This window comes from Meriones unguiculatus, chromosome 6 (genome assembly GCF_030254825.1).
Source record: "Meriones unguiculatus strain TT.TT164.6M chromosome 6, Bangor_MerUng_6.1, whole genome shotgun sequence".
NCBI lineage: Eukaryota > Metazoa > Chordata > Mammalia > Rodentia > Muridae > Meriones > Meriones unguiculatus.
In genome coordinates this window covers 61,129,959-61,154,429 of record NC_083354.1, presented here as the reverse complement: position 1 = coordinate 61,154,429, position 24,471 = coordinate 61,129,959, and the positions used below count along the sequence as shown (strand labels likewise).

Sequence of the window (24,471 nt, the reverse complement as noted above, 5' to 3'; positions counted from 1 at the left end):
GAGAGAGGGAGCTTAGCAGAGCACAGGAAGATGCCTGTCCTGATTATGAGGAAGCCTTTCTGTTCTAAGTGGTGGCAAATTTTAAACATGTAATGGAGAGAGAGTGACTATGATTATATAAATATTTTTTAGAAACCCGTAAGTGTAAAGATAATATCTAGTTTTATATTTCCTCATGTCCAGGTCCCTGGAAAGTGACTAAGTAAGTTCATATCTTTCTAAACTGTCCATGACTGGAGAAAATGAGAAAAAAAATACATTGGAATTAACTAGAGAGAAGGATCTGGGAATCCCAACCAGATGCATGTTACCCAGTGAGGCTTATAAATGACTTAACAAAGGGTTATGCTGTATTTTTTTATTTCTATTGCCAGAAATCTAAAATTCATTGTCAACAAAAGAAAAAATGAAGGACACTGTGATCCTTCTACTCTCCCTAAAGTAAAGTGTTCATTGCCTAAGAGTCCATCAGTACTATTTATTTACCTAAAGTGGACATTTTTTGTTTTTTACAGGAGAGATTTCTGAATCAGATGGCATCTTTATAGAAGAAGATCCAAGAAAATCAAGAGAATCTAAAGGCAGCGAATAGAATGACAACTCAGTGGTTGGTGGTATGAAATTGATGCTGAAAATCAGCTTGAAAATAGATTGAGGCAGCTCTTTTGCAAACCTGCTCATTCACAAGTTGAGAATAAGGCATGGACATTGATACTAGGAAAATCTTTTCTGCAGGCCTCTAATTCTGAGCGTAAAATAAAATTCTCCACTCAGAGAGCACGGCCAGGCTATGGTAGAGAATGTTGAGACTAATGAGTGACTTCCTGTCAGTTTAGCACAGTATGTTTGACTTTATGGCTATATCATGATATTTAATTACTACGTGCAGAATGTCATATTTGTTTGAACATATGAATTATCAAATAATCTTTTCAATTGGCTCAAGATCTCATTAAATTGATGAACATACTTAGAGAAAATGATGGGTTTGTTTGATTGTGCCATTAACATAGAAAAATGAATGAAATAAAATAATTTCCATTTCTGAAAAGTGGGCACAGTAAATCAGTGTGTACACCACAGTGACAGAATCGACCAGTCGAATTTAAGCTTAGATGGAATCAGTTGAGATGATAAAATATTCTGGGCTTTTTCTTCAGGACTATGTGACTCTTCGGAAAGAAATTATCAGGATAGAATATAGGAAACTACATCCAATTCATTATGAAGAAGAAAAGCAGCATATAGAGTATATGGAAAATGAAGGCCAAACTATGTTAGAGAAACTGAGGAAAAGTGAAGCCTTGATGGTCCAAAAGAGGAGTCAACTAATAGCAATGTATCGGGAGCTGATGACAATATTCCAGCAGCCATATGTGGTGCTGCTCCAGGGGAGCATGGAGGAGTGCATGAAAGGGCTTTGTTATCTGAGGCCCCCACTCTGACTGTTACATCTAAGATAGCTGTCCACATTCCCTGCACTTATTGTCAGCGGATATTAGGGATAATCTGGAGACACTATGTTCTGTTATAACCTTAAAAGAGCAAGCCTTTGACACTGTGTCTGTGGATTTCCCCATTGAATATCTCTTCATTTTTTTCTTTTGTAGCTTGCTTCTCTAAAATCCCAAATGCAGTTATTCCTGTTACAAAACATTCATTATTTTTTGCCTCAACTTGAAAATTATGTATAGTTTTAAAGAAATTTATAGTTAATGTCTTCTCTTTACAAAATGTATTTTTCTGTGTTCTTTGGAAGGTGAAACATTGATGTATGGACTTCTTTGGTGGTGAATGATGGCCTGAAACTCACAGTAATCCTGAGGTCTCAAAACCCCAAATTCTGGAATTATAGGCATGAGGTGTCATTCAGGGGTGACTTTGCAGTTTGAAAGTATTCTTAGTAAAAGCATTCCTGTGCTTTGTGGACAGGCTCAAGGAAAGTCCCACATGTAGACATCTGTGGGTTGTAAAACAATGTACAATCCCTATGCATGTTCTTCTCCAATATTGTGCTCACTGTCTGATTTCATTGAGAATTCTCTTCTGCTCATTTGCTTGGTTGGTATTATCTTAAGACATGAAAATAAATTTGAAAGATCAATAAGTGTGATGATGACTAACATTTATATGAACTTCATACAAAAACATTGTAAGCCATTTCTTCATGAGTCTAAACTATTCTTGTTGTTTTTGCAGGACTTGGAAGACGTGTTCAGAAGGTGAGTAGACTCATCAGTGCAAGCCAGGATCCTTGAACTAGGCTATAAAATTGATCAAGCTGCCTTAACAAACTAAAAATATCCTTTAGAAATGAATAATACTCAATTGCTTGTGTATGATGTTTGAGATTGGTTTCATGTATATGACATCTGTTCTTTACCAGAAAGTGCCTTTACTTACTACATAATAGTAAAGCAGTAATGCAAGAGGACTTGGTGATAAAATATCGACTTTTGAAATCATAAATCTTGAGGCCCATCAGCAGCATTTTTTGGTAGTAGAAGAAATAGCAGGACACATGGACAAACATATTGGTAGCAGGAAGGGCTCCAAAGAGTATCTAGGAGGAAACTAAACTGTCTCCTGGTCTTGGGGTCACTATGATATCAGAAAATGCTTGTGTTAAAGATTTACAGTCAACTCTTTACTTGTACTAATTTGTTTTGCTTGTTTTGTGTTGGAGCATGAATGCACGTGTGCCATTGTCCACGTGTGGAGGTCAGAGGACAATTTTCAGGAGTTAGTCCTTTCCTTCCACCATGGGTTCCAGGGATTGAAATCAAGTTGTCAGGCTTGTGTGGGAAGGGATTTAACTCCTGGGTCACTGTCTGAACTTGGAGTGGGCATTTCTCCTCATCACTGTGATGGTGTCTTTAGCACCAGGCACATCAAGTCTTCTTGTCCTTGCAGGAGTGAGTCAGTGCAGCTCTGCATGTCCCAGCCTATGAAACCAGAGCTCAGTGCCTTGTCCATCACTGGACTGATAGAGAGGTGCAAATGCTTCCAAGGTGAGTGTCAGCACTGCTGAAAAGACCAGAGGTGCACTTCAACATTGAGATAAGCTTACCACAACCTGTTTTTTTTTTTTTAATCTCCACTGAAATATGTGTCAATGTAAGTCTCATTTCTAATCATGTTTATTCACATGGTCATTTAAAAATATACATGAACATGAATATATTGTTGTATGTGATCCAGGATGAAAATATATTATCAGTTTTTTTCTTGTGACATAAGGAATGATAAATTAATTCAATATAATCTAATTCATGTTAAATAAACCCAATGATGAACATATTTGACTGTCTTTCCTTAAACATTTTGCTGTAGAATTTATAAAGTACCTTCACTTCTTAGATTAAAAATATACAAATTATAGTGTTATACACTTGTAATCCCAACAATACAATGTCAAGACATGAGGATTACCCATGAGTTTGAGGCTAGCCTGGTTGATATGCTGAGTTCCAGGCCAGTCAAAAATATATACCAAGACTGTATCAAAAAGAACTAAATCAATAAATATAAAATAACTATATACACAAGGGTATATATCATGAGCAATAAAAATAAAACCAATTTGTAGGACATGAGACAGTGTCTAAATTTCCCTGTTACATCTAAATGTGAATTATACCCTCACAGGGAAAGAGTATCAGAGAAGCCAATTGGATAAAGGCAGACAGTTACAACCAGCAAAACACTTTTAATGCATATTTAGCTTCTCCTTGAGTATAAACATGAGTGCTTACATGCAAATAAAGATATGATTATCATCGCCTCTCTCTTAGAAATGAGTTTTGATGTAGGCCCATGAGGACAGCCTTCACTCTAGACCTTGAAGGAATGCACTCATCTTCCTTTTGTCAGGTGTAATTAAAAGTCACCTGACAGAAGTAGGATGAAGCTCCCTTCTCTTTTTTTCATCAGGATTCCATTCTGTTTCTTGTGGAATTTATTGACTTTAAAGTGTTTGAGCCACCTTTAACCTTCTAGGCTTAGATGTCTGTCTTATAATTCAGGCAATCTCCAGGTACCTCTCTGACCTGAGAAATTAAAATGCTCATTTTAATTAAAATGTTGCCTCTTTCCACAGTGTATATTTCATTTGGAAAAGCAATCTTAGCCCCTGACAGTATGACCCCATTTGATTTTGTGAGAAGATTCAACTTTAGATTTCACCATCAGGAGACATCTGTGAAATCATCTCAACACTATTTTGCTGCCAGGGGATCACAAAGCTTCACCTCTGGGAAATATTACTGGGAGCTGAATTTAACCAAGTCTTTGGAATGGGCTCTAGGAGTTGTTCAGGAAGACAGTCAACAGAATGAACCTGAGGGTGTATTTCTTCTTGTTTGTGTGAAGCAGGGTAACTAGTACAGTCTGCTCACCACCTGCCCAGAATTTCAACACCATATAGAGATGACAATGGGCTGGGTTGGTGTGCTCCTTGATTGTGAGGGTGGATGTGTAAGTTTCCTGGATGTAGCCAAGAGTTCCCTCATATACAGTTACCCTCCTGGCACCTTTAGTTACCCTGTCAGGCCTTTCTTTTCCTTTGGCTGCAAATTTTGATAGGAAGTTGTAATCCACTACTTTAGTGCTGTTTAAGTATTTCCTTCTGTATGGTAATCTCTCTCTCTTTTGTAATTATACAATAAAATACTATTAAATATGGCTGACTATGTTTCCTTTTCATTTGTGGTCCTCACCTTTCTAAGTAGATTTTTCTTGTTTCTTTGTTTGTTTATCAGTCTTTACATAATTATCAATTAGCAGTAATATTCAAGTTCAGAATTAAAGCCATTTTCAAGAATGCTCAGGACCCTCAGTGGGATTTAGCATTATAAAAATATTATTTAGATGTGGGATTCTATTTTAATGGTTTTAAGCACAGATGTGTATTTGCTGGCTAATTTTGTTTTAACTTGACACACGATATTTTGGGTTTTGAGACAGGGTGTTTTTTAATGTAGTGTTAGCTGTCCTGGAACTAACTATGGAGTCTAGTCTTGCATCAGACAAACAGGAATCTGTCTCTGCCTTTGAAATGTTGGGAATAAACATGTGCAAATCCAACACCAGGACATTGTTTGTACAGACATTGTTTGTACAGATCTTCAGATATATATGGAAATATAAAAAAAAATAAAGAAAGCTTAAATAATCCAGGTATTATAATGGAATTCCTGGAGATACCACTATCCCTGTTTTCAAATTGTATTTCAGAGTAGTAGAATAGAAAACACTTTGGCATTATCATATAATTGGACACACTTATCAACAGCCAAAGTGAATCTTCACATATGAATTCATATACTTATGAACATGTAATATTTTTAAGTGTAAAAGGCCAAAAATTACATACAAAATAGAGGAGAGCATCTTAATAAAAATTGCCAGTTAAATTGGATGGCTGTATGTAAAAGGCAAAAATATAACCATATTTATTATCCTGTACAGAACCCAATAGAAATGAATCAAAGATACATTTAATATGATAGAAGAGGTGAACCATAGCCTTGATCTCATTGGAATAGGAAAGGATTGCATGAAAACAAAAAGGTTCTGTTTGTCAAAGGAAACCTTTATTAGGACATAGCAAACTGTAGAATTAATAACTAAAGTACAAGAATAGGAAAAGAATTGGACATTAAGAAAACAATTGATGCAGTTAAAAATATTGGTATTAACAGAGGAAACTCATCAGCCTCCACTTCAGGAGCACTGCACCCCATACCTGCCTTCTCTAATCCTCAGCTCACCAAGAAGAGGCTCAGGGTGCTCTGCCCAGGGTTTATCACAGCCCAACATTTTGGTTAAAAGAACCAAATCATTTACTCTTTTGCCCTAGAATTCTGGAAAGTAGATTCTAAATGGCTTCCACTACTCTGCTCAACTAAGGTTAAGGTTTAATTGCCTGGGGTTTGGGACAAGGATAAGAGGGAAAGAACCATATTTTTCAGTTACCTCAGAGCAGATTTTTCAGACCTGACTTTGAAAATACCAGATTTATTTGTTTTTAGGAGCTAAGTAGTATTCCATTGTGTAAATGTACCACAATTTCTGTATCCATTCATTGGTTGTGGGACATCTAGGTTGTTTCCAGTTGCTGGCTCTTATGAATAAATCTGCTATGAACATAGTTGAGCAAATATCCTTGTTGTATGGTAGAGCATCTCTTGGGTTATATGCTCAGGAGTGGTACAGCTGGGCCTTGAGATAGAATTATTCAATATTTTCTGAGAAAGTGCCAAGTTGAGTTCCAGAGAAGCTGCACAAGTTTGCACTCCCACCAGCCATGGAGGAATGTTTTCCTTTTCTACATGCTTGCCACCATGAGTTGTCACTGGAGTTTTTGATCTTAGCCATTCTGACTGGTGTGAGATGGAATCTTAGAGTAGTTTTGATTTGCTTTCCTGTGAGGGCTAAGGACAGTAAGCATTTCTTTCAGTGCTTCTAAGCCATTTGATATTCCTCTGTTTTGAAATCATGGGATTTGCAGGCAAATGAATGAAACTAGAAAAGATCATCCTAATTGAGGTAATGCATACCGAGAAAGACCCACACGGTATGTACTCACTTGTAAGTGGATATTAGACCTATAGTAGAGAATTACCATACTGTAATCCACAAACCCAAAGAAGCTAAGGAACAAGGAGGGACAAGGGAGGGTGTCAGAATGTCACTCAGAGGAGAACTAGAAGAGATAGCAGAGGTGGAGGGGGACATGAAGACTGAAGTGATCACTTTCTAGACAGGCAGGACTAGTGGAAAGTGGGGAACAATAATCCACCAACAAAACCTGGGATCCAAAAATTACCCTGTCTACAGGAAGTGCAGGGCTAAAGAGGGAACAGAGGTTAAGGGAAAGTCCAATCAGTAATTGGCCCAACATGAGACCTACCCAAGGATAGAGAGCCAGCCCTGACACTAATAGTGATGCTCTGCTCTGCTTAAACAGCCTAAGTCGACTGTCCTCTGGGAGGCTCCAGTCAGCAGCAGATCCAGACAAAAGCTGGGACTTGCAGCCAAGCATGGGGCAGAGCTCTGAGGTTCCTGTGGAAGAGTTGGAGGAAAGATGGAAGGACCTGAAAGGGACAGGAACCTCAGAAATAGACCAACAGAGACAACTAACCCAGACCCAGGGGGGCTTTCAGAGACTGCGACATCAACAAAGGAGCATGCATCAACTTTGGCACCTAGGCCCCCACCACACATGTAGCAAATGGAATACTTGGTCTTCATATGGGGTGACTGCAAGTGGAGTGGGGGCTGTTTCTAAGATGGACTCCACTGTCTGATTTTGGATCATTTCCTCCTGGCATGCCTGTCTTGCCTAGCCTGGGGAATGAGGATATGCCCAGTCCTAATGTGACTTAATGTGCTGGGGAGTGTTGGAATGGAGTAGGATGTGTGGAGCTATAAAATGGCTGCTGGATTCTAAGCTGCTTGTAATCCATGAAGCACAGTCTGCTTAGCAGGACATGGTGAATTTTCACCCCTGGAACACAGGTGTTGTTTCTTCTTTAGATGTGTGCTCAACCATTTAGATTTGTCAGGTATCCACATGAGAACTTTTCTCCTGCTTACCTGAGAGTTATTCTCCTGCATTTAGAATTTCCTGCAGAATATCCTGCTCTGTGTTTTTCACTGAAACTAGTTCCTCCCCCTGAACTGCCCATTCTTACTCTTTATAAGCTGTAACCTAAAGAACAATTAACCCGAGACTTGATCAGAATTCTGGCTTGTCTCCATTCTTCGCATCTCTTGTCCCTTCCCATTCTCATCCCCTGCCTTAGGGTCTTGTTAGACTGACCTGCGGGCCGGGTCAGTAGGGGAGGAAGCTCCTCTTTTCTGGGGGAAAAGGAAGACAGGAGGGGGGCAGGAGCAGAAGTTGAGGGTAGAGTGAGAAGGGAGACTGCACTCTTAAGAGTTGTAAAGTAAAAATCTCAAATAATAAAAAAGGAAGAAAGAGAATGCCATATTTCTGAGTTAAAACACCTTCATTTCAAACCTCTGAAGCTTTCATATTTTTCACTGGAGTAAGTCACCTCTTTCTTTGGTTGTCTCTCCAAGAAAATGCAACCTTACTTCACTCTTTCCCTAGTAAATGCTTTGCTTTAATATTTGATTTTAGCTAACTAGTAATGCAGATCTCAGTGTTTCACTTCTTGTAAAAGTATGTTTTATCTGCCTGGTTCAGTTAATTGTCTGAGAGGCATACTGCCTCTTCTGCTAGCCTAGGATTATTGCTGGAAGCTTCTAATCTCCATACACTCTAACCTAGGCCTGGGATTTCTTCAGCCTCTGAGACTTACTGCTTTATATGATCGCCCATTCTTGTTCTTACTGAGCTTTGGTCTGGCTGGTTTAACTCTGATGTTTTAACTCAAACTCCTCTCCCAGCTAACTTATTCAATCTGGCTTTTCTTTAGGCCTCTGAATTGCTTAGCTTAGCCTCCAACTAACTCCAGAAATCTGCTCTAATTTCCTGGCTCCATCTCACTCTCTGGCTCCTGCAGGTTTTACCTGACTTCTCTCTCCACAGTCTATCTATTACTGTCCCAGTAAAACTGGCTCCTATCAATTTGTATTGCCACCTAAGATGACCCTCTTTCCTATTTCTTCTCATGAGAATGGGCGTATCCTATTCTGTCAAATCTTCAGTGATTTGTCATCTTTTCTGCCACTCAAGTGGACATAAATTCCAAGCATGGGTGCTTCTTTCTGCAACCTAATTTTATCTTCATTGTTTGGGATTAAAGGAATGTATCCCCACACCTGGATCTAAGATTTTCTTTTCCTGAAACTGGTTCTGTACCTGGCTGGCCTTGATCTCTGATCTGCTTGACTCTGTCTCCTGAATTAAAAGTGTGTGTGTATTCCAGCTGGGTCACAGAGATTTAGAAGATCTTTGGATCTCATCTCTTACCAGAACAGCCATGTTCTAAAGTAACATTCCTCTACAACCTCTTGACACTTGAAGACCATATTAGTTACTTTCCTTTTTCCTGATTAATTTTACATGAACAGGAACGTATTGGGGCTCACAATTCAAGGATATTGTCCATCAAGGTGGGAAAAAATGGTGGCAGGATCCCAAGGCAGCTGTTTTAATGGCATCCCCAAAGCATTAGGAAGCAGGAACTCTAGGAAAGCTTCCTGCTCAGCTCCACTTTCCCCTATTCTTCATTTTGAGACTCTAATCCATAGAAGGGATAAATAAATCTTATTACCAATTAGGGTGGCTCTTTCCAACTAAAGTGAATGGATTGGCACTAATTCTTCACAGACTTGTCCAGAAGTTTCTATGTCTATCTAAATTCCATCATGATGAACAGTAGGGAAACCCTCCTGTGTTATGGGAGGAAACCTTGAGTCATAAGGGAAGCTCCCATGATTGTACAAGACTTGGCTATCCAACCAACAGGTGCCCATCTCTTTAAATATCTACACTAAAACTCATTTTGATTTGATTGAGGCAAATTTTGTCCAGACAACTTAAACTTTCAGTGTTTGACAAATTTGCATTTAATTGGCTATAGCTGGTGGTCCTGTGTCCCTAAAATACCAATACTCATACTCATTGTCACTGCTAAGAAAAGTGTTTGTGAGTACAATATGATGGTCACACTTTCCTCTTTTGTTTTTCTTTTTGTTTTTTTTTTTTGTACATTAGACCCTCCAATCTAAAATAATTTGTAAGAAAATTAAAATAACAAAAATTGAACACAGAATTGAAAAATTTATCACATTTTTACAAGCTCGTACACTTGCAAGAGATTGCCTAAAGGAAAACACTTCTCACAGAGCAACCCCAAGTGCATATTAGAGGAAGAATTTTTCCAAGTATCAATTCTGTTTTATTAGTCAACTGGAAACCTACATTCAGTCCTCAAGTCCAGGAAGGTATTGATTTAATCATCTTCCTCATCATCACCAGCTCCAGCACCACCCTGGTCTTTCTTGGCATTCTTCCTCTTCACTTAGCCTGGATGAGAAAGGAGGAGATGTCCATGTGCTTCTGGGAGTCCAGATGGACAATGAAGCACAGAATATTCACCACCTTATTGCAGATCCTGATATGCTTGCGGATCAGTACACAGGCATGGTGAATGGATTTGGCCAGGTTCAAATTAAAGACCTCATTCTGCAGCTGCCTGTCCAAGAAATCCTCAGCCTTCAGGCATAGGGTATAATCCAGCTTCATCTTTCCCTCATTCAACACTTCAATTTGAACAAGTTGCCCAGTAGAACATTGCCTTCAAAAAGATACTCTGGGGGTCCTTTTTGTCCAGTGTCAACAATTCCCAGGCAGCCTTGCGAATCTTGCCCAATGTAAACTTGACACACTACACCTCGTGTTTTTTGTGGAGCTCTACTCTGATCAACATCAGTTCTTGTTTGAGAATGATTTCTCAAAGGGGCTTTGTGGGGTCACATAGTTTTTGTGACAAACCCAAATTATGGTAACCAGCATGCTGACTTCTCTAGGCCTGCTGATTCTATGAACTGATGCCTGTGAGAAAGAGAGGTGCAGGGAGATTTTAAAGATGAGGAACACACACATGTGTGCATGCACACACAAACTCTATCCTAGTTGGCAACCTCAGCATAAAACAAGAAATCAATTTAACAGGAACCAAGAATATGCAGTTACAGTTAGCTCGGGTGTTTCTACCCTGAGTTTTCAGAACAGTGTTGGGTGCTTCCCCTCAAGACTTTTCTCAGCGGGGAGTAGAAAGCCAGGGTAGGATAATGCTTCTGTAAATGCTTATTCACCAGCATTGACCACCACCAACATGCATGCCATAGTAAGTGAGACCACCTGGACTTGGAACTAGCTATTATGCTTATTTCTCTACCAGAGAAAAGAACGGTAAAGACAGAGTAAAGAACAGCACAGGGTGACAACAGTCATTACATCCTAGAAGTCCCAGTTGTCTTGTCAAGCAATGTACAGATCATCCAGGTGGATAAAACTCTCCTGGATAACAACTACTGGAAAAGAAGAACACTGATGTACCTCAAAATGATTCTCGCATTTTTTCTTGTAAATCTCCCATACACCAAACTGGCCAAATTTCCAGTCTCTTGTGTCTGTTCAAATTGGTAAAGTGTAACCTGGGCCTAGGATCTGAAAGAGAGTCAAGAGTGACAAAATATTTGAATATATACCCATGGGATCTATATGAGCTACTACCTCTCATCAGACAAGACTCTCTTTACAACAAATGGAGACCTTCACTGCAAATCACATCTGGTTACAAGGGAAAAAGTACAGATCATGGTGATTCCCGACCCCAACAGATATCTATATTCCATAGATACAGCCTCTGTGGCTACACAAATAGTGTGGATGGTGGGGCAAAGAAATTCTGAGAGGCAAAATACAGGGAAGTGTGATGTGAAACAGTCTGTCTTAAAATGGTTGCATAAACAAGAACAAAATAATGAATGTGTTGATGTAGAAGGGAGAATTTTGGAAGGGACTCACTACTAGACCAAGAAATTAGCCTCTCTCAGGGATGAGCTTTCTAAGTGATCACCCAATACAAAGTGTTCAGCCCTTGGGATGGTTATTCTTGCTTGTCAACTTGATTACATCTGCAATTAACTAAAATGCAAGAGCCTGGTAAATTTAGCCTCAGATATATACATATATATATATATATTTATTGAATGATTGGAAGCAGGGAGACCCACCTAAATCCAGATAATTTACAGTCTGAGGATCCACCCTAAAACTTTGCCACACCTTTGTTTAAATGAACCTCCCCCGCCACCTGAAGATTCTCTAAGGCACAAGCTAAATGGTTTCTAGTAACCTATTCAACTAAGGTTGAGACATTTGTTCCAGGATTTGGCTATCATTCTAAGTGAACATCTTTCTCTTCATTAGTACACACTTGTTGGAATCTTAGTAGAGGATTTAAGGGATGAGTTACATGTAATTTTAACCTCTTTCTCATCATTAGTACACACTTGTTGGAATCTGTCTCAACATACTCATATGGTTCCTTGAGTTCTCTAAATACTAAGCATATCTCAATGTGAAAAACTGGCAAGTAACATAAAATAGTCCTAAACACTCTTTTCCTGCTAGTTGTCTTTTGATCTCATAATTTTTGAAACAACATTAATTTAGCATTGATTTGATTAACTATAAAAGTAAACAAAACAGTAGATTGCAAGTGTAGTAAAAACAAACAAAAAGCCTAGTAATGCTTATTTACAAGTACATTGAAGAGACACTCAATGAATATCACAGCTGGACAGACTGCAAAAACCAACAGATCATGGTTGGGGCTCCCAGCCCCAACAGATAAACCTATATCCTAACCCCTGCATGATTGGCTTCATAAACATTGTGGAAGAGGGTGAGAAAGCTAGGAAGAGCCAGAATACCAGGAAGTCTGCTGTGAAAGTGTCACTTCTAGAAATGGCTGCATAAACAAGACTAGAACAATGGACATATTGATGTGGTAGTGGAAATTTTTGAAAAAGTCCCACCCCTAGACGAAGAATTAGCCCCTATGAGGGATGAGCTCCCTAACTGATAACCTAGCACAAAGTGGTCAGCCCTTGTGATGGCTACTCTTGCTTGTCAACTTGATTGCATGTGGAGTTAACTAAAACCCACAAGGCTGGAATCTACCTTTCTCTTTCTTTCTTTCTTTCTTTCTTTCTTTCTTTCTTTCTTTCTTTCTTTCTTTCTTTCTTTTTTCTCTCTCTCTCTCTTTCTTTCTCTCTCTCTCTTTCTTTCTCTCTTTCTTTCTTTCTCCCTCTCTCTTTCTTTTCTTTTTTTTTCAGACATGGTGTTTTTATCTGGTCGTTTTTGGCTTGGACTCACTTTGGACACCAGGCTGGCCTTGAACTCAGAGATCCACCTGTCTCTGCCTCCCTGAGTGCTAGGATTATAAGCATGTTCCACCACACCAGCCCAGCTGGAATTTTTCTTTAGAGAGATTTTTCTTGATTGAATTATTTCAAGTAGTAAGACCCACCCAACCCAGATCTTTGGAGGTGTGAGGATCCACCTAAGACCCTAGCCAAACCTTCTGTGGCTGATGATTTAAAGGATCTGTAAGAAGGGAAGAGAAGGGGAAAGTGATGCAATTTTATTTCAGCTAAAAATACTAAAAATACAAACTCAGCACCCATGGGCAAAATTTAATGACTGAGATGTGGAAGGTTCTTAACTATTGCATATCTACAGCACTATCACAGAATTCTCTGTCTGGTCAACATGAACTCTAAACAGCTGGGGACCTAGAAAACCTTGAATTCCAATGTTACTCTACAGAGTCAATAGTAAATAGAATGAGATTTATGGCTTTCTTTCTTTCTTTCTTTCTTTCTCTCCATTTTTGAAAATAAAGTTGAGTGAGTAGAGAATGAAGATGTTTGGAGAAAGTAGTCTTTGGTATTTGCTAGAATCAGAAGTTAATGACATCATCATCTGTTGCATGAACAAAAGCAAAATGTAAGCACATGAAATATTTAGGTACAGCAAAATATTGTAAAATTACTTTCTTAAAAAAGCAAAGTTCTTACTCTATATTTTAGGCTGCCTGGAATGAAAAAAAAATCTTTCTGCTTCAGTAGTACAGTTCCTATGACTCTGGGATTAAAGGTGTGAGCTTCCACCCAGCTAAACAATGACTCAGGAAACCTTATGGAGATTTGCTTGTGGAGATTGGAAAGAGGGTTGATTTAATCCACTGGAGCTTACCTATTGGAAGCATTAGTAAAACCAACCAGGGGAGGAAGTGGGCATGGTCATCACAGCCTCCATAAAAGGAGATTCCAGAGCCTAACCCGGTTCATTCTTCTCCAGACTCCACAGAGTGTGTTTCCAAACATTCTGGCTCCATACCCTGTTAGATCTATCCCCTCCACACATTGAGGATCTGACTCCAGAGTTGAGCTACATCACTGCATCTCTACCAAACACTCCTGAGGCCAGAGAAAATTCTTTCGAAGATTACTGCATCTCTACTAAATATTGCTGAAGCCAGAAAAAATTCACTGGGTGAGTGAATAATTTACCAGAGAAAAATCTTTGATGTTTTCTTATTTTCAATTAATTGTAGAACTGAAGTTTCTGCTGAGAAGAGATATTTTGCTATTTAACATAAAAATGACTCTGTCCACATTTAGTTATCTGATATAATGTGGGTTAAAGTTATTGATAATTTCACATTTATCATTCTCTACACTTTATTTGACCTGATGTATTGTTATACTGAGAGACAGTCACAGGATACTTTTCAATTTTTTGTATCATCTAAGTTCTAAAATATTTTAAGAACATTCGATTTTGTATGTATACTATCACCTATAAATAATGGATATACAATAATATATAACAATTAAATGCTCTCAATTGTTTGAAAATATACCAGAACTTAGAGATATTTAGGAACAGTGTAGAGGTACACAGTATGTTGTTTCTATTTGTTGGCAATTATGAATAAACGTGCTATGAACATATTTGAGCAGTCTCCTTGTGGTATGGTCAAGCATGTTTTGTGTATATGCCCAGGAGTGGAATTGCTGTGTGTTGAGTAAGATCTGTTCTCAGTTTTCTGAGAAACATCCAGATTGATTTCTATAGTCGTAAAAATTTTCATTCCCACCAGCAATGGAAGAGAGCTCCCCTTTCTCCACATTCTCACCATCATGTGCTGTCACTTGATTTTTCTGACAGGTGTTACATGGAATCTCAGAGTTGTTTTGATTTGCATTTTCCTGATGGCTAAAAACATAGAACATTTCTTTAATTGCTTCTCAACCATTAAATATTCCTCTGCTGAGATATCTCTCTGTAGTGCTGTACCCCATTTTTAATTGGGTTATTTTGGTTTTTTGGTGTTTAATTTCTTGTTCTTCATATATTTTGGATATTAGTCACCTGTCAGATGGAAGGTTGGTAAAGATCTTTTCCCACTCTGAAGGCTGCTAATTTGTCCTATTGACAGTGTCCTTTGCCTTGGAGAAGTTTTCCAATTTTCATGAGGCCCCATTTTTGCATTGTTGATCTTTGTCCCTGAGATATTATTCTGTCTGTTCAGGATGTGGTCTCCTGTTCTAATAAGTTCAAGGCTATTTCCCACTCTAACTTCTATTAGATCTTGTGTATCTGGTTTTATATTGAGATCTTAGATCTACCTGGACTTGAGTTTTGTGCAGGGTGATACATATGGATGTATTCTCAGTCTTGTGCATGCAGACATGCAGTTAGACCAGCACAATTTGTTGAAGATGTTTTCTTTTCCCCACTGTATGGTTTTGGCTTCTTCATACAAACTCGGGTGACTGTAGGTGTGTAGTTTATTTCTGGGTCTTTGATTAGATTCCATTGATCAACTTGTCTGTTTTTATGCCAATACCATATGATTTTTATTACTATTGATGTGTAGCACAGCTTGAAATGAGGGATGGTGATAGATTCACAAGTTCTTTTATTATACAGGATTATTTTAGATATCATTTTTTTTCTATATGAAGTTCAGAATTGTCTTTTCAAGGTCTGTAAATAATTGTGATGGAATTTTGATGTGAATTGAATTGAATCTTAAGATTCAATGCAATTAAGAGCTGCTTGATAATCTACCATGTTGGAGATTTGGTTATTCCTGACAGAGTTTTGTATTGGGTTGGAAGGCTACATGCAATTAAAGACAGCACCAATCACACCATTCCATTTATAATAGTACTTTCAGGTTAAAGTCTGATGCAATCGTCAATTTCTCTGTTTGATTTTAATTATCTCTGTGTACTTCCAAAGCATTATGGAGTGAGGTTTCTAATATAGTATAAATTACCTGTGTGGAAAACATGACCATCAGAGAAGTTAAGAAAGGCAACATCAAAGCCACAATCTTTTTGCTAAACTAATCATTGACAATGAGTGTTAGTCCTACATTTTTAGTTACTCTGGACCAACTCTAAAGCCATTTGACTACATCTGTGTCAAATCTCAGAAACTTAAGTTATTTTCACAAAATTTGCATTAATCAGGCTTGAAGAGATGGCTCAGAGGATAAGACCACTGGCTATTTTTCCAACAGTTCTGAATTCAATTCCCAGCAACCACATGGTGGCTCACAACCGTCTATAATGAGTTCTGATGCCCTCTTCTGGCATTCAGGCATACATGCAAGCAGAATACTGTATAAACAAACAAACAAACAAAGAAATAAGTAAATAGATAAATCTGTAAAAAAGATAAACAACTGGAATTAATCCAAGCAAGATTATTTCTCTCTGTAAAATGTAAAAGAGATGAAAAATGAGCACTTGTTGGTTGGACAGGTAAGTCTCAAATAGTCATGTGAGCATCATTTATGCCTCAGGATTTCCTTCCATAAATTCAATGCAGGAGTTGTGTCTTTGGAAATCAAAGAGGTCACCATGAAGAATTTTCCTAGTATTCAATTGATGTTATTTAGGATTGATATGAAAATGACTGCACAAGTCCACTATTGATTATTGGGTTAGATTTATATCAGGTGGTGAGATCCAGCATAAATTCTACTGAGATCATTGCACAATTCCATGGCTTGGTGTCCCAAACTGAAGAAAAAGAGAAAGAGGAGCAGAGCAGCAAACATTCCTTCCTTCCTGCTTCCTTATATCAGATGCCAAGAGAACAGATGCTTTCAACTCCTGCCACCATTTTTTTTGTGTGTTTGTTTTTTTTTCTATAGCAGATTGCCAATACCCTTGAGTTATGAGCCAACATAAAGTATTATTCTTGTTAGTATTTTGTATCAGAATTAAGAGAAGTAACTATTACTGCTTACAATGTATCAAAAGGTGGATCACTGGAAACTTAATGTCAGATATCAAACAAAAGCATTTAATGAAGAAGGTGTGAAGTAGGATGTATTTTATTGGATAGACAAGAAGGAGGTGTTTTATGTCTGCGATGAAAGGCCAGCCTCTGGAGTTGAAGGACTTTGACAACTTTACACTGTATTTTTTTCTATCACATCAAAGATGCCTTTGGCCTTGAACTAAGGTACTAAATTAAGCTGAAGCCTCTAGAAGAAATGTAGATGGGAAGACACAGAAGATCATGAACTCACTCTGTGTTTCTATTAGAAAAACTGTAACAGGAAAGGGCAAACTCACAACCCTATGCTTAGTTTTCTTCTTGGTCATACAAAAAATGAAGGCTGTTTTGCCATAGACAGAATTGAATCTCAACTTGATCAGATTTTGTGCAGGCTCTTGTTTCTCTTGGACCCAATAAGAGTAATTCTGCTTCTTTCCTCAGGAAAATGGAGTCAGGCATCTCACAGGCCTTCCAGAAAGAGCTCACCTGCCCCATCTGCTTTGGCTGGTTAACAGACCCAGTCACCGTGAGCTGTGGCTATAGCTTCTGTCGGGCCTGCCTCTGCCTTTCCTGGAAAGACCTGCAAGTTCCTGTCCACTGTCCCATGTGTAAGGATCCATCCCACCAGAAGGATTTCAGAACCAACATTGTTCTGAAGAAGCTGGTGTCCATTGCCAGACAGGACAGCCTCATGAAGTACCTGAGCTCTGAGGAGCAAAAGTGTGTGACCCACAAGGAGGCAAAGAGGATCTTTTGTGAGAAGAACAGGGTCCTTCTCTGTCAATTGTGCTCTGAATCCCAGGAGCATAAAGGTCACAGACACTGTCCTATTGAAGCAGCTTCTGAGGGGCAAATGGTAAGTAATGTTTCTGAGAGAACTTGAAAGGTGGAGAAAGGAAGCTTAGAGAACACAGGAAGATCCATGTCAAGATTATAAGGAACCCATTGCATTCTGAACGATAGCATTTTAAAAACAGCTAATGGAGTAAGGGTGACTATAAATGGAAGCATCCCTTGGGAAATCCATTAGTGTACTATAATTTCCAGTTTTGAAATATAGTTTGCTGATGTCAGTGGGAAGTAAAATAGTAAGTGTACATCTTTAAAAGTTGTATGTCACTGGAGAGAAATTACTGAAAGAATTTTGGAATTACCTGGAGAGAACCATTTGGAAATCCCAGTCAGATCCAAATTACTTCAATCAGGCTTACTAATCATGTTACTTGAGCAAAAAGTTATTTTGTATTTTGTACTTCTACAGTCTGAAATCTACAACTCAGTTATCAAAGTCAGAAAGTAAAAACATGGTGATTCTTCAACTTTTCCTAAAGTAATTATTGATTTCTATTGTCTGTCCATCAGGACTATGACTGTGTTTATTCTTGTTTACAGGAGAAACTTCTAAAGCAAATGGCATCTTTATGGGAGAAGATCCAAAAAAATCAAGAGAATTTAGAAGCAGAGAAGAGAATGCCAACTCAGTGGTTGGTGGGTATGGGTCTGATGCTGAAAATCAGCTTGAGGCAACTAACTATCTCTCAAATCTGCTCATTCACAAGTTGGGAATAAGGCATGGGTGTTGATACTAGGAGAACCTTTTCTGCAGGCCTCTAATTCTGAGTGTAATATACATTGTTGCACTCAGACAGCATGGCCTGGCTATGGCAGAAACATTTAATGAGTGATTTGCTGACGGTTCATCACATTGCATTTGATCCTATGACTGCCCCATGATGATTAACTAATACCTGCAGAGGTTCTTCTTTGAGTAAACATGTGTATTAGCAATGAATACCTTTTCTTCATTAACTCAGATCTCCTTAAATTGCTGAAAATGCCTAGAGAAAATGATGGGTTTGTTTGTGCTATTAATAAAGAATAAATGAATAAAAGAAAATAATTCACAGTTATGAAAAGTTGGGACAGAAAATCAGTGTGTGCAGCACACTGACAGGATCCCACTAGTTGACTTTAAACATAGAATGAGTCAGTGGAGAGGATAAAATACTCTATAAATGTGACCTAGCTTATCCCTTTTCCTTTAGGATTATGTGACTCTTCGGAAAGAAATGATCAGGACGGAGTATAGGAAAGTACATCCAGTCCTCTATGAAGAAAAGCAACATATAGAGTGTATGGAAAATGAAGGCCAAGCTCTTTTAAAGAAACTCTGGGAAAGCAAAGCCTTGATGGTCCGAAAAAGGAATCAACTAATACAAATGTATCAGGAGCTGATGACAATGTCCCAGCAGCCATATGTGGTGCTGCTCCAGGTGAGCATGGAGGAGTGCTGAAAGGGCTTTGTTATCTGAGGCCCACACTGGGACTGTTACATCTAAGATAGCTGTCCACAGTCCATGCACTTATTGTCAGCGGATATTAGGGATAATCTGGAGACACTATGTTCTGTCATAACCTTAAAAGAGCAAGCTTTTGACCCTGTGTCAGTGAATTCCCCATTGACTATCTCCTCATTTTTTGCTTATGTAGCTTGCTTATCTGAAATCCCTAATTCAGTTATTACTGTTACCAAACATTCATTCTTTTTTGCCTCTACTTGAAAATTATCCACAGTTTTAAAGAAATTTATACTTATTGTCTTCTCTTTACAAAATGTAATTTAGTGTGTTCTTTGGAAGATGAAGCTTCAATGTATGGACCTTTTTGGTGGTGAATGATGGCCTGAAACTCAAAGTAATCCTGAGGTCTCAAAACACAAAATTCTCGATTATAGACATGAGGTGTCATTCAGGGGTGAGGTCATAGTTTTAAAGTAGTCTTAGTAAAAGCATGCCTGTGAATTGTAGACAGGCTCAAAAAAAGTCCCATTTGTAGACAGCTGTGGGTGTAAAGCAATGTACCTTCACTATGTATGCATGTTCTTCTTAATTATTGCCCTCATCGTCTGATTTCATCAAGAATTCTCTTCTGCTCATTTGCTTGGTTGGTATTATCTTAAGATATGAAAATAAATTTGAATGATCAATATGTGTGATGATGACTAACATTTTTATGAATTTCATATATAAACATTATTTGTCATTTCTTCAGAAATCTAAACTATTCTTGTTGTATTTGCAGGATTTGGAAGACATGTTCAGAAGGTGAGTATAGTCATCAGTGCAAGCCAGGATCCTTAAAGCATGCTATAAAATTGACCAAGCTTCCTTAGCAATCTAAAAATATACTTTAGACAGGAATAATCAATTGCTTGTGTATGATGCTTGAGATTGGTTTCGTGTATATGATATCTGTTCTTCTTTACCAGAAAGTGCCTTTACTTACTACTTAATAGTGAATCAGTGTATGCAAGAGGACTTGGTGATAAAATATCTACTTTTGAAATCATAAACTTTGCGGTCCACCAGCAGCATTTTCTAGTAGTAGAAGAAATAGCAGAACACATTGACAAAAAATTGGTAGCAGGAAGGGCTCCAAAAAGTATCTAGGAGGAAACTACCCTGTCTCCTGATCTTTGGGTCACTGTGATATCAGAAAATGCTTTTGTGAAAGTTTTTCTGTCAACTGTTTACTTGTACTAATTTGATTTGTTTTAATTATGTGTGTGCACACATGCATGTATGCCATTGTACACGTGTAGACGTCAGAGAACAACTTTCAGGAGTCAGTCCTTTCTTTCCACCATGGGTTCCAGGGACTTGACTCAAGTTGTTAGGCTTGTGTGGGAAGGGATTTAACTCCTGAGTCACTGTCTGAACTTGGAGTGAGCATTTCTCCTCATCACTGTGATGGTGTCTTTAGCACCAGGCAGACCAAGGTCTTCCTCTCCTTGCAGGAGTGAGTCAGTGCAGCTGTGCATGCCCCAGGTGATGAAACCAGAGCTCAGTGCCTTGCCCATCACTGGACTGATTGAGAGGTGCAAGTGTTTTCAAGGTAAGTGTCAGCACTGCTGAAATGACCAGAGGTGCCCTTCAACAATGAGATAACCTTAACATACATGATTTTCTTTTAATCTCCAGTGAAAGATATGTCAATGTAAGTCTCATTTCTAATCATGTTTATTCACATGGTCATTTAAAAAATCATGGATGAACATGCATACAGTGTTATATGTGTCCCAGGATGAAAATATAGTATCATTTGTTCCTTGAGACATAAGGAAGGATAAATTAATCAAAGACAATCTAACTCATGTTAAATGTACCCAGTGATAGAGATATTCGATTTTCTTTCCTTAAACGTTTTAACAGTTGAATTTATAAAGTACATGAACTTCTTAGATTAAAAATACCCAAATTTTAGTGCTAGACACTTGTAACCCCAACAGTACATACATGTTGAGGCATGAGGATTGCCCATGAGTCTGAGGCTAGACTGATCAATACAGTGAGTTCCAGGCCAGTCAAAACTATATACCAAGACTGTATCAAAAATAAACTAAGTAAATAAACATAAAATAACTATATACACAATGGTTTATATCATGAGCAATAAAAATAAAACAAATTTGAAGGACATGAGACAGTGTCTAAATTTCGCTGTTACATCTAAATGTGAATTATACCCTCACAGGGAAAGAGTATCAGAGAAGCCAATTGGATAAAGGCAGACAGTTACAACCAGCAAACCCCTTTTAATGCATATTTAGCCTTTCCTTGAGAATAAACATGAGTTCTTACATGCAAATTAAGATATGATTATCATTGCCCCTCTCTTACAAATTGGTTTTTATTGGCGACCATGATGACAGGCTTCATCATGGTCCAAACCATGATGAAGACCAAAGGCAATGCATGCATCTTCCTTTTGCCAGGTGTAATTAAAATTCACCTGACAGAAGTAGGATGAAGCTTTCTCCTCTATTTTTCATGAGGATCCCATTCTGTTTCTTTTGGAATTTCTTGACTTTGAAGTGTTTGAGCCACATTTAACCCTCTAGGCTTAGCCTTCTCTTTTATAATTAAGGCAATCTCCAGGTACCTCTCTGACCTGAGAAATTAAAATGCTCATTTTAATTAAAATGTTGCCTCTTTCCACAGTGTACATTTCATTTGGAAATGCAATCTTAGCTCGTGACAAGATGACCCCATTTGATGTTGTAAGAAGAGTCTGCTTTAGACCTGGCCATCAGGAGACAATTTTGGAATCTGCTGGACAGTATTTTGCTACCTGGGGATCACAGAGCTTCACCTCTGGGAAATATTACTGGGAGCTGAATTTAGTAGAGCCATTGGACTGGGCTGTAGGAGTCTGTAAAGATGGCTGCCAACAGACTGAACCTGAGGGTGCATTTCTCCTTGTGTGTGTGAAGGAGGGTAATCAGTACAGTCTCGTCACCACCTGCCCAGTAATTCATCACTATATAGGGAAGCCAGTGGGCCAGGTTGGTGTGCTCCTTGATTGTGAGGGTGGATGTGTGAGTTTCCTGGATGTAGCCAAGAGTTCCCTCATATACAGTTACCCTCCTGGCACCTTCAATTACCGTGTCAGGCCTTTCTTCTCCTTTGGTGGCACAATATAATAGAAAGCTGTAATCCAGGACTTTAGTGCTGTTTAAGTATTTCCTTCTGTATGGTTATCACTTTTCTTTTTGCAGTTATATAATAAAATACTATTAAATATGGCTGACTATGCTTCCTTTTAATTTGTGGTCCTCACCTTTTTTAAGTAGGTTTCTCTTGTTTCATTGTTTGTTTATTAATCTCTGCATACATTTCAGAATTATCAATTAGCAGCGATATTCAAGTTCAGAATTAAAGCCATTTTTAAGAATGCTCAGGACCCTCGGTTGGTTTTAGCATTATAAAAATATTATTTAGATGTGGGATTCTATCTTAATTGTTTCAAGCACAGGTATGTATTTACTGGCTAATTTTGTTTTAACTTGACACATGATATTTTGGGTTTTGAGACAGATTTTTTTTTTTTAATGTAGTGTTAGCTGTGCTGGAACTAACTCTGTATTCCAGGTGTGCCTCAAAGAAACATAAGTCTGTCTCTGCCTTTGGAATGTTGGGAATAAACATGTGCAAATCCACCACCAGGAAATTGTATAGACATTCTAAGCAGATCTTCAGGTTTATATGGAAATATAAAAAAAATAAAGAATTAAATAATATATGAAATAAATAATGATATAAATATTACTATATTTAATAATATTTATTTTAAATATATTATATTAAAATATAAATATAAATAAATAATAATAAAAGAAAGCTTAAATAATCCTAATATGATAACAACTCCTGGAGTTACCACTATCCTGCCTAAGAAAGACCACAGCTATTACTCAAGTCTATACACCTGAGGTGAGCAGTGGCAATTCCTGAGAAACACTGGCCATACAGTGAGTGTCCATTCCAGGGGGAGTTCAACGAGTTCCTAAGGAGGCATGAAAAGAATGAAATAGAGACAAAGAGACACAAAGAATGAGAGCAAGTCTATAATCTGATCTCGCTCTCGTTTATTTGAAAAATTTCACACAACTTTATAGGGAGAAGGCAGGAAGGGAAAATGTGTCAGCAATATAGTTTACAAAACATAACAGGGTGATTAATGATGATGCAGAGCACCGCAAGAATGTTTACTAAAAGAGATACTACAAGAATGTCAGCTAAGATATCTCAAAATGTCTAGCCTGATTCACAGATGTCTCATAGGTTCTGGAAAGGTAAATCTCTCACCTACGATCTTGTTGCAGCTGTCTGTAACTTTCCACTAGCTGGCCTTGGCTCCCGGCATCTCCTCCCTTTCTCAAATAATTTAAGAGGCTAGCAAGTAGGTTACAAACATGAGCTCTTTTGAAGACAGTGGGCATTAACCAGAGGGGGGAAGTAGAGACCTGATTCTCCCAGGGTGTCTTGCAGCCTTTTTGGGTGTCTTTTTGGGGAGGAGAGGAAGACCCCATCAACACCTGAGGGCATCCCCAGCAGGTTGTGGTTAGGGGTAATCAAACACCAACCTCTATGCAGTCAGGTTTGCTTCTTGGGGAACTTAGAAGCGGACAATTGGGTCCTTCCCCCGAGGTACCTTGTCCTACACCTCTATGGTGCCCATGTCACATTAGGCAAGCATTTATCTGAGTTTTATGCTGTTCTCATGAGAGCCAAGTGCAATCAAGACCCATGTGATGGACTGTCACCAATCTTCCTTCGGCTTGGCTAAGCCTCTGTCAGCCAAATCAAGTCTGTGATAATGAACTTGTATGGGTTTAGATGCCAGGGAGTCAATTTGTTCTTTTACAAAGCTAGTAAGCCTTTTGATGGCCCATGGACCGAAAGATATGAGAAGAAGGAAGCCCACCATGGGTCCCCAGATTGAAGGGAGGAAAGTAGTGAGCCAGGGAGAAGTTGAAAACCAATTATGAAACCAACTTTCCTCTTGTTCTCTCTGTCTTTTTCTCCTTTCTAAACCCTCTCTAACTTTAGCCATGCTGTCTTTTACAACCCCAGAATTGTCCATGTAAAAACAACATTCTTCCTTGAGGGCAGCACATAGTAGTCATCTTGACTGGTGGGGTCTTCTTTGACATCATTATCATTGTCAGGAGAAAACTCCTCATCCACTTGTCATACCAGGTGTTCCAGTAGCCATTAAGCTGCATCATTTCCTGCAGAAAAAACACAGATATCTCCTCGTCCCCATATGAATAT

General features: G+C 38.4%; 1 protein-coding gene and 1 pseudogene across 1 annotated transcript; one reads left to right on the top strand and one right to left on the bottom strand.

Annotated features, from left to right (window-relative positions):
• Positions 1 to 9,926: 9,926 nt before the first annotated feature.
• LOC132654849 (small ribosomal subunit protein uS4-like) lies at positions 9,927 to 10,489 on the bottom strand (annotated as a pseudogene).
• Positions 10,490 to 17,300: 6,811 nt separating this feature from the next.
• Positions 17,301 to 22,337, top strand: LOC132654848 (tripartite motif-containing protein 43-like). Its single transcript, XM_060386131.1, has 6 exons — positions 17,301 to 17,711; positions 18,248 to 18,343; positions 18,901 to 19,128; positions 19,937 to 19,959; positions 20,652 to 20,749; positions 21,856 to 22,337. The coding sequence occupies exons 1-6, from the start codon at positions 17,301 to 17,303 to the stop codon at positions 22,335 to 22,337; spliced, it is 1,338 nt and encodes a 445-aa protein (XP_060242114.1).
• The last annotated feature ends 2,134 nt before the right edge of the window (positions 22,338 to 24,471 follow it).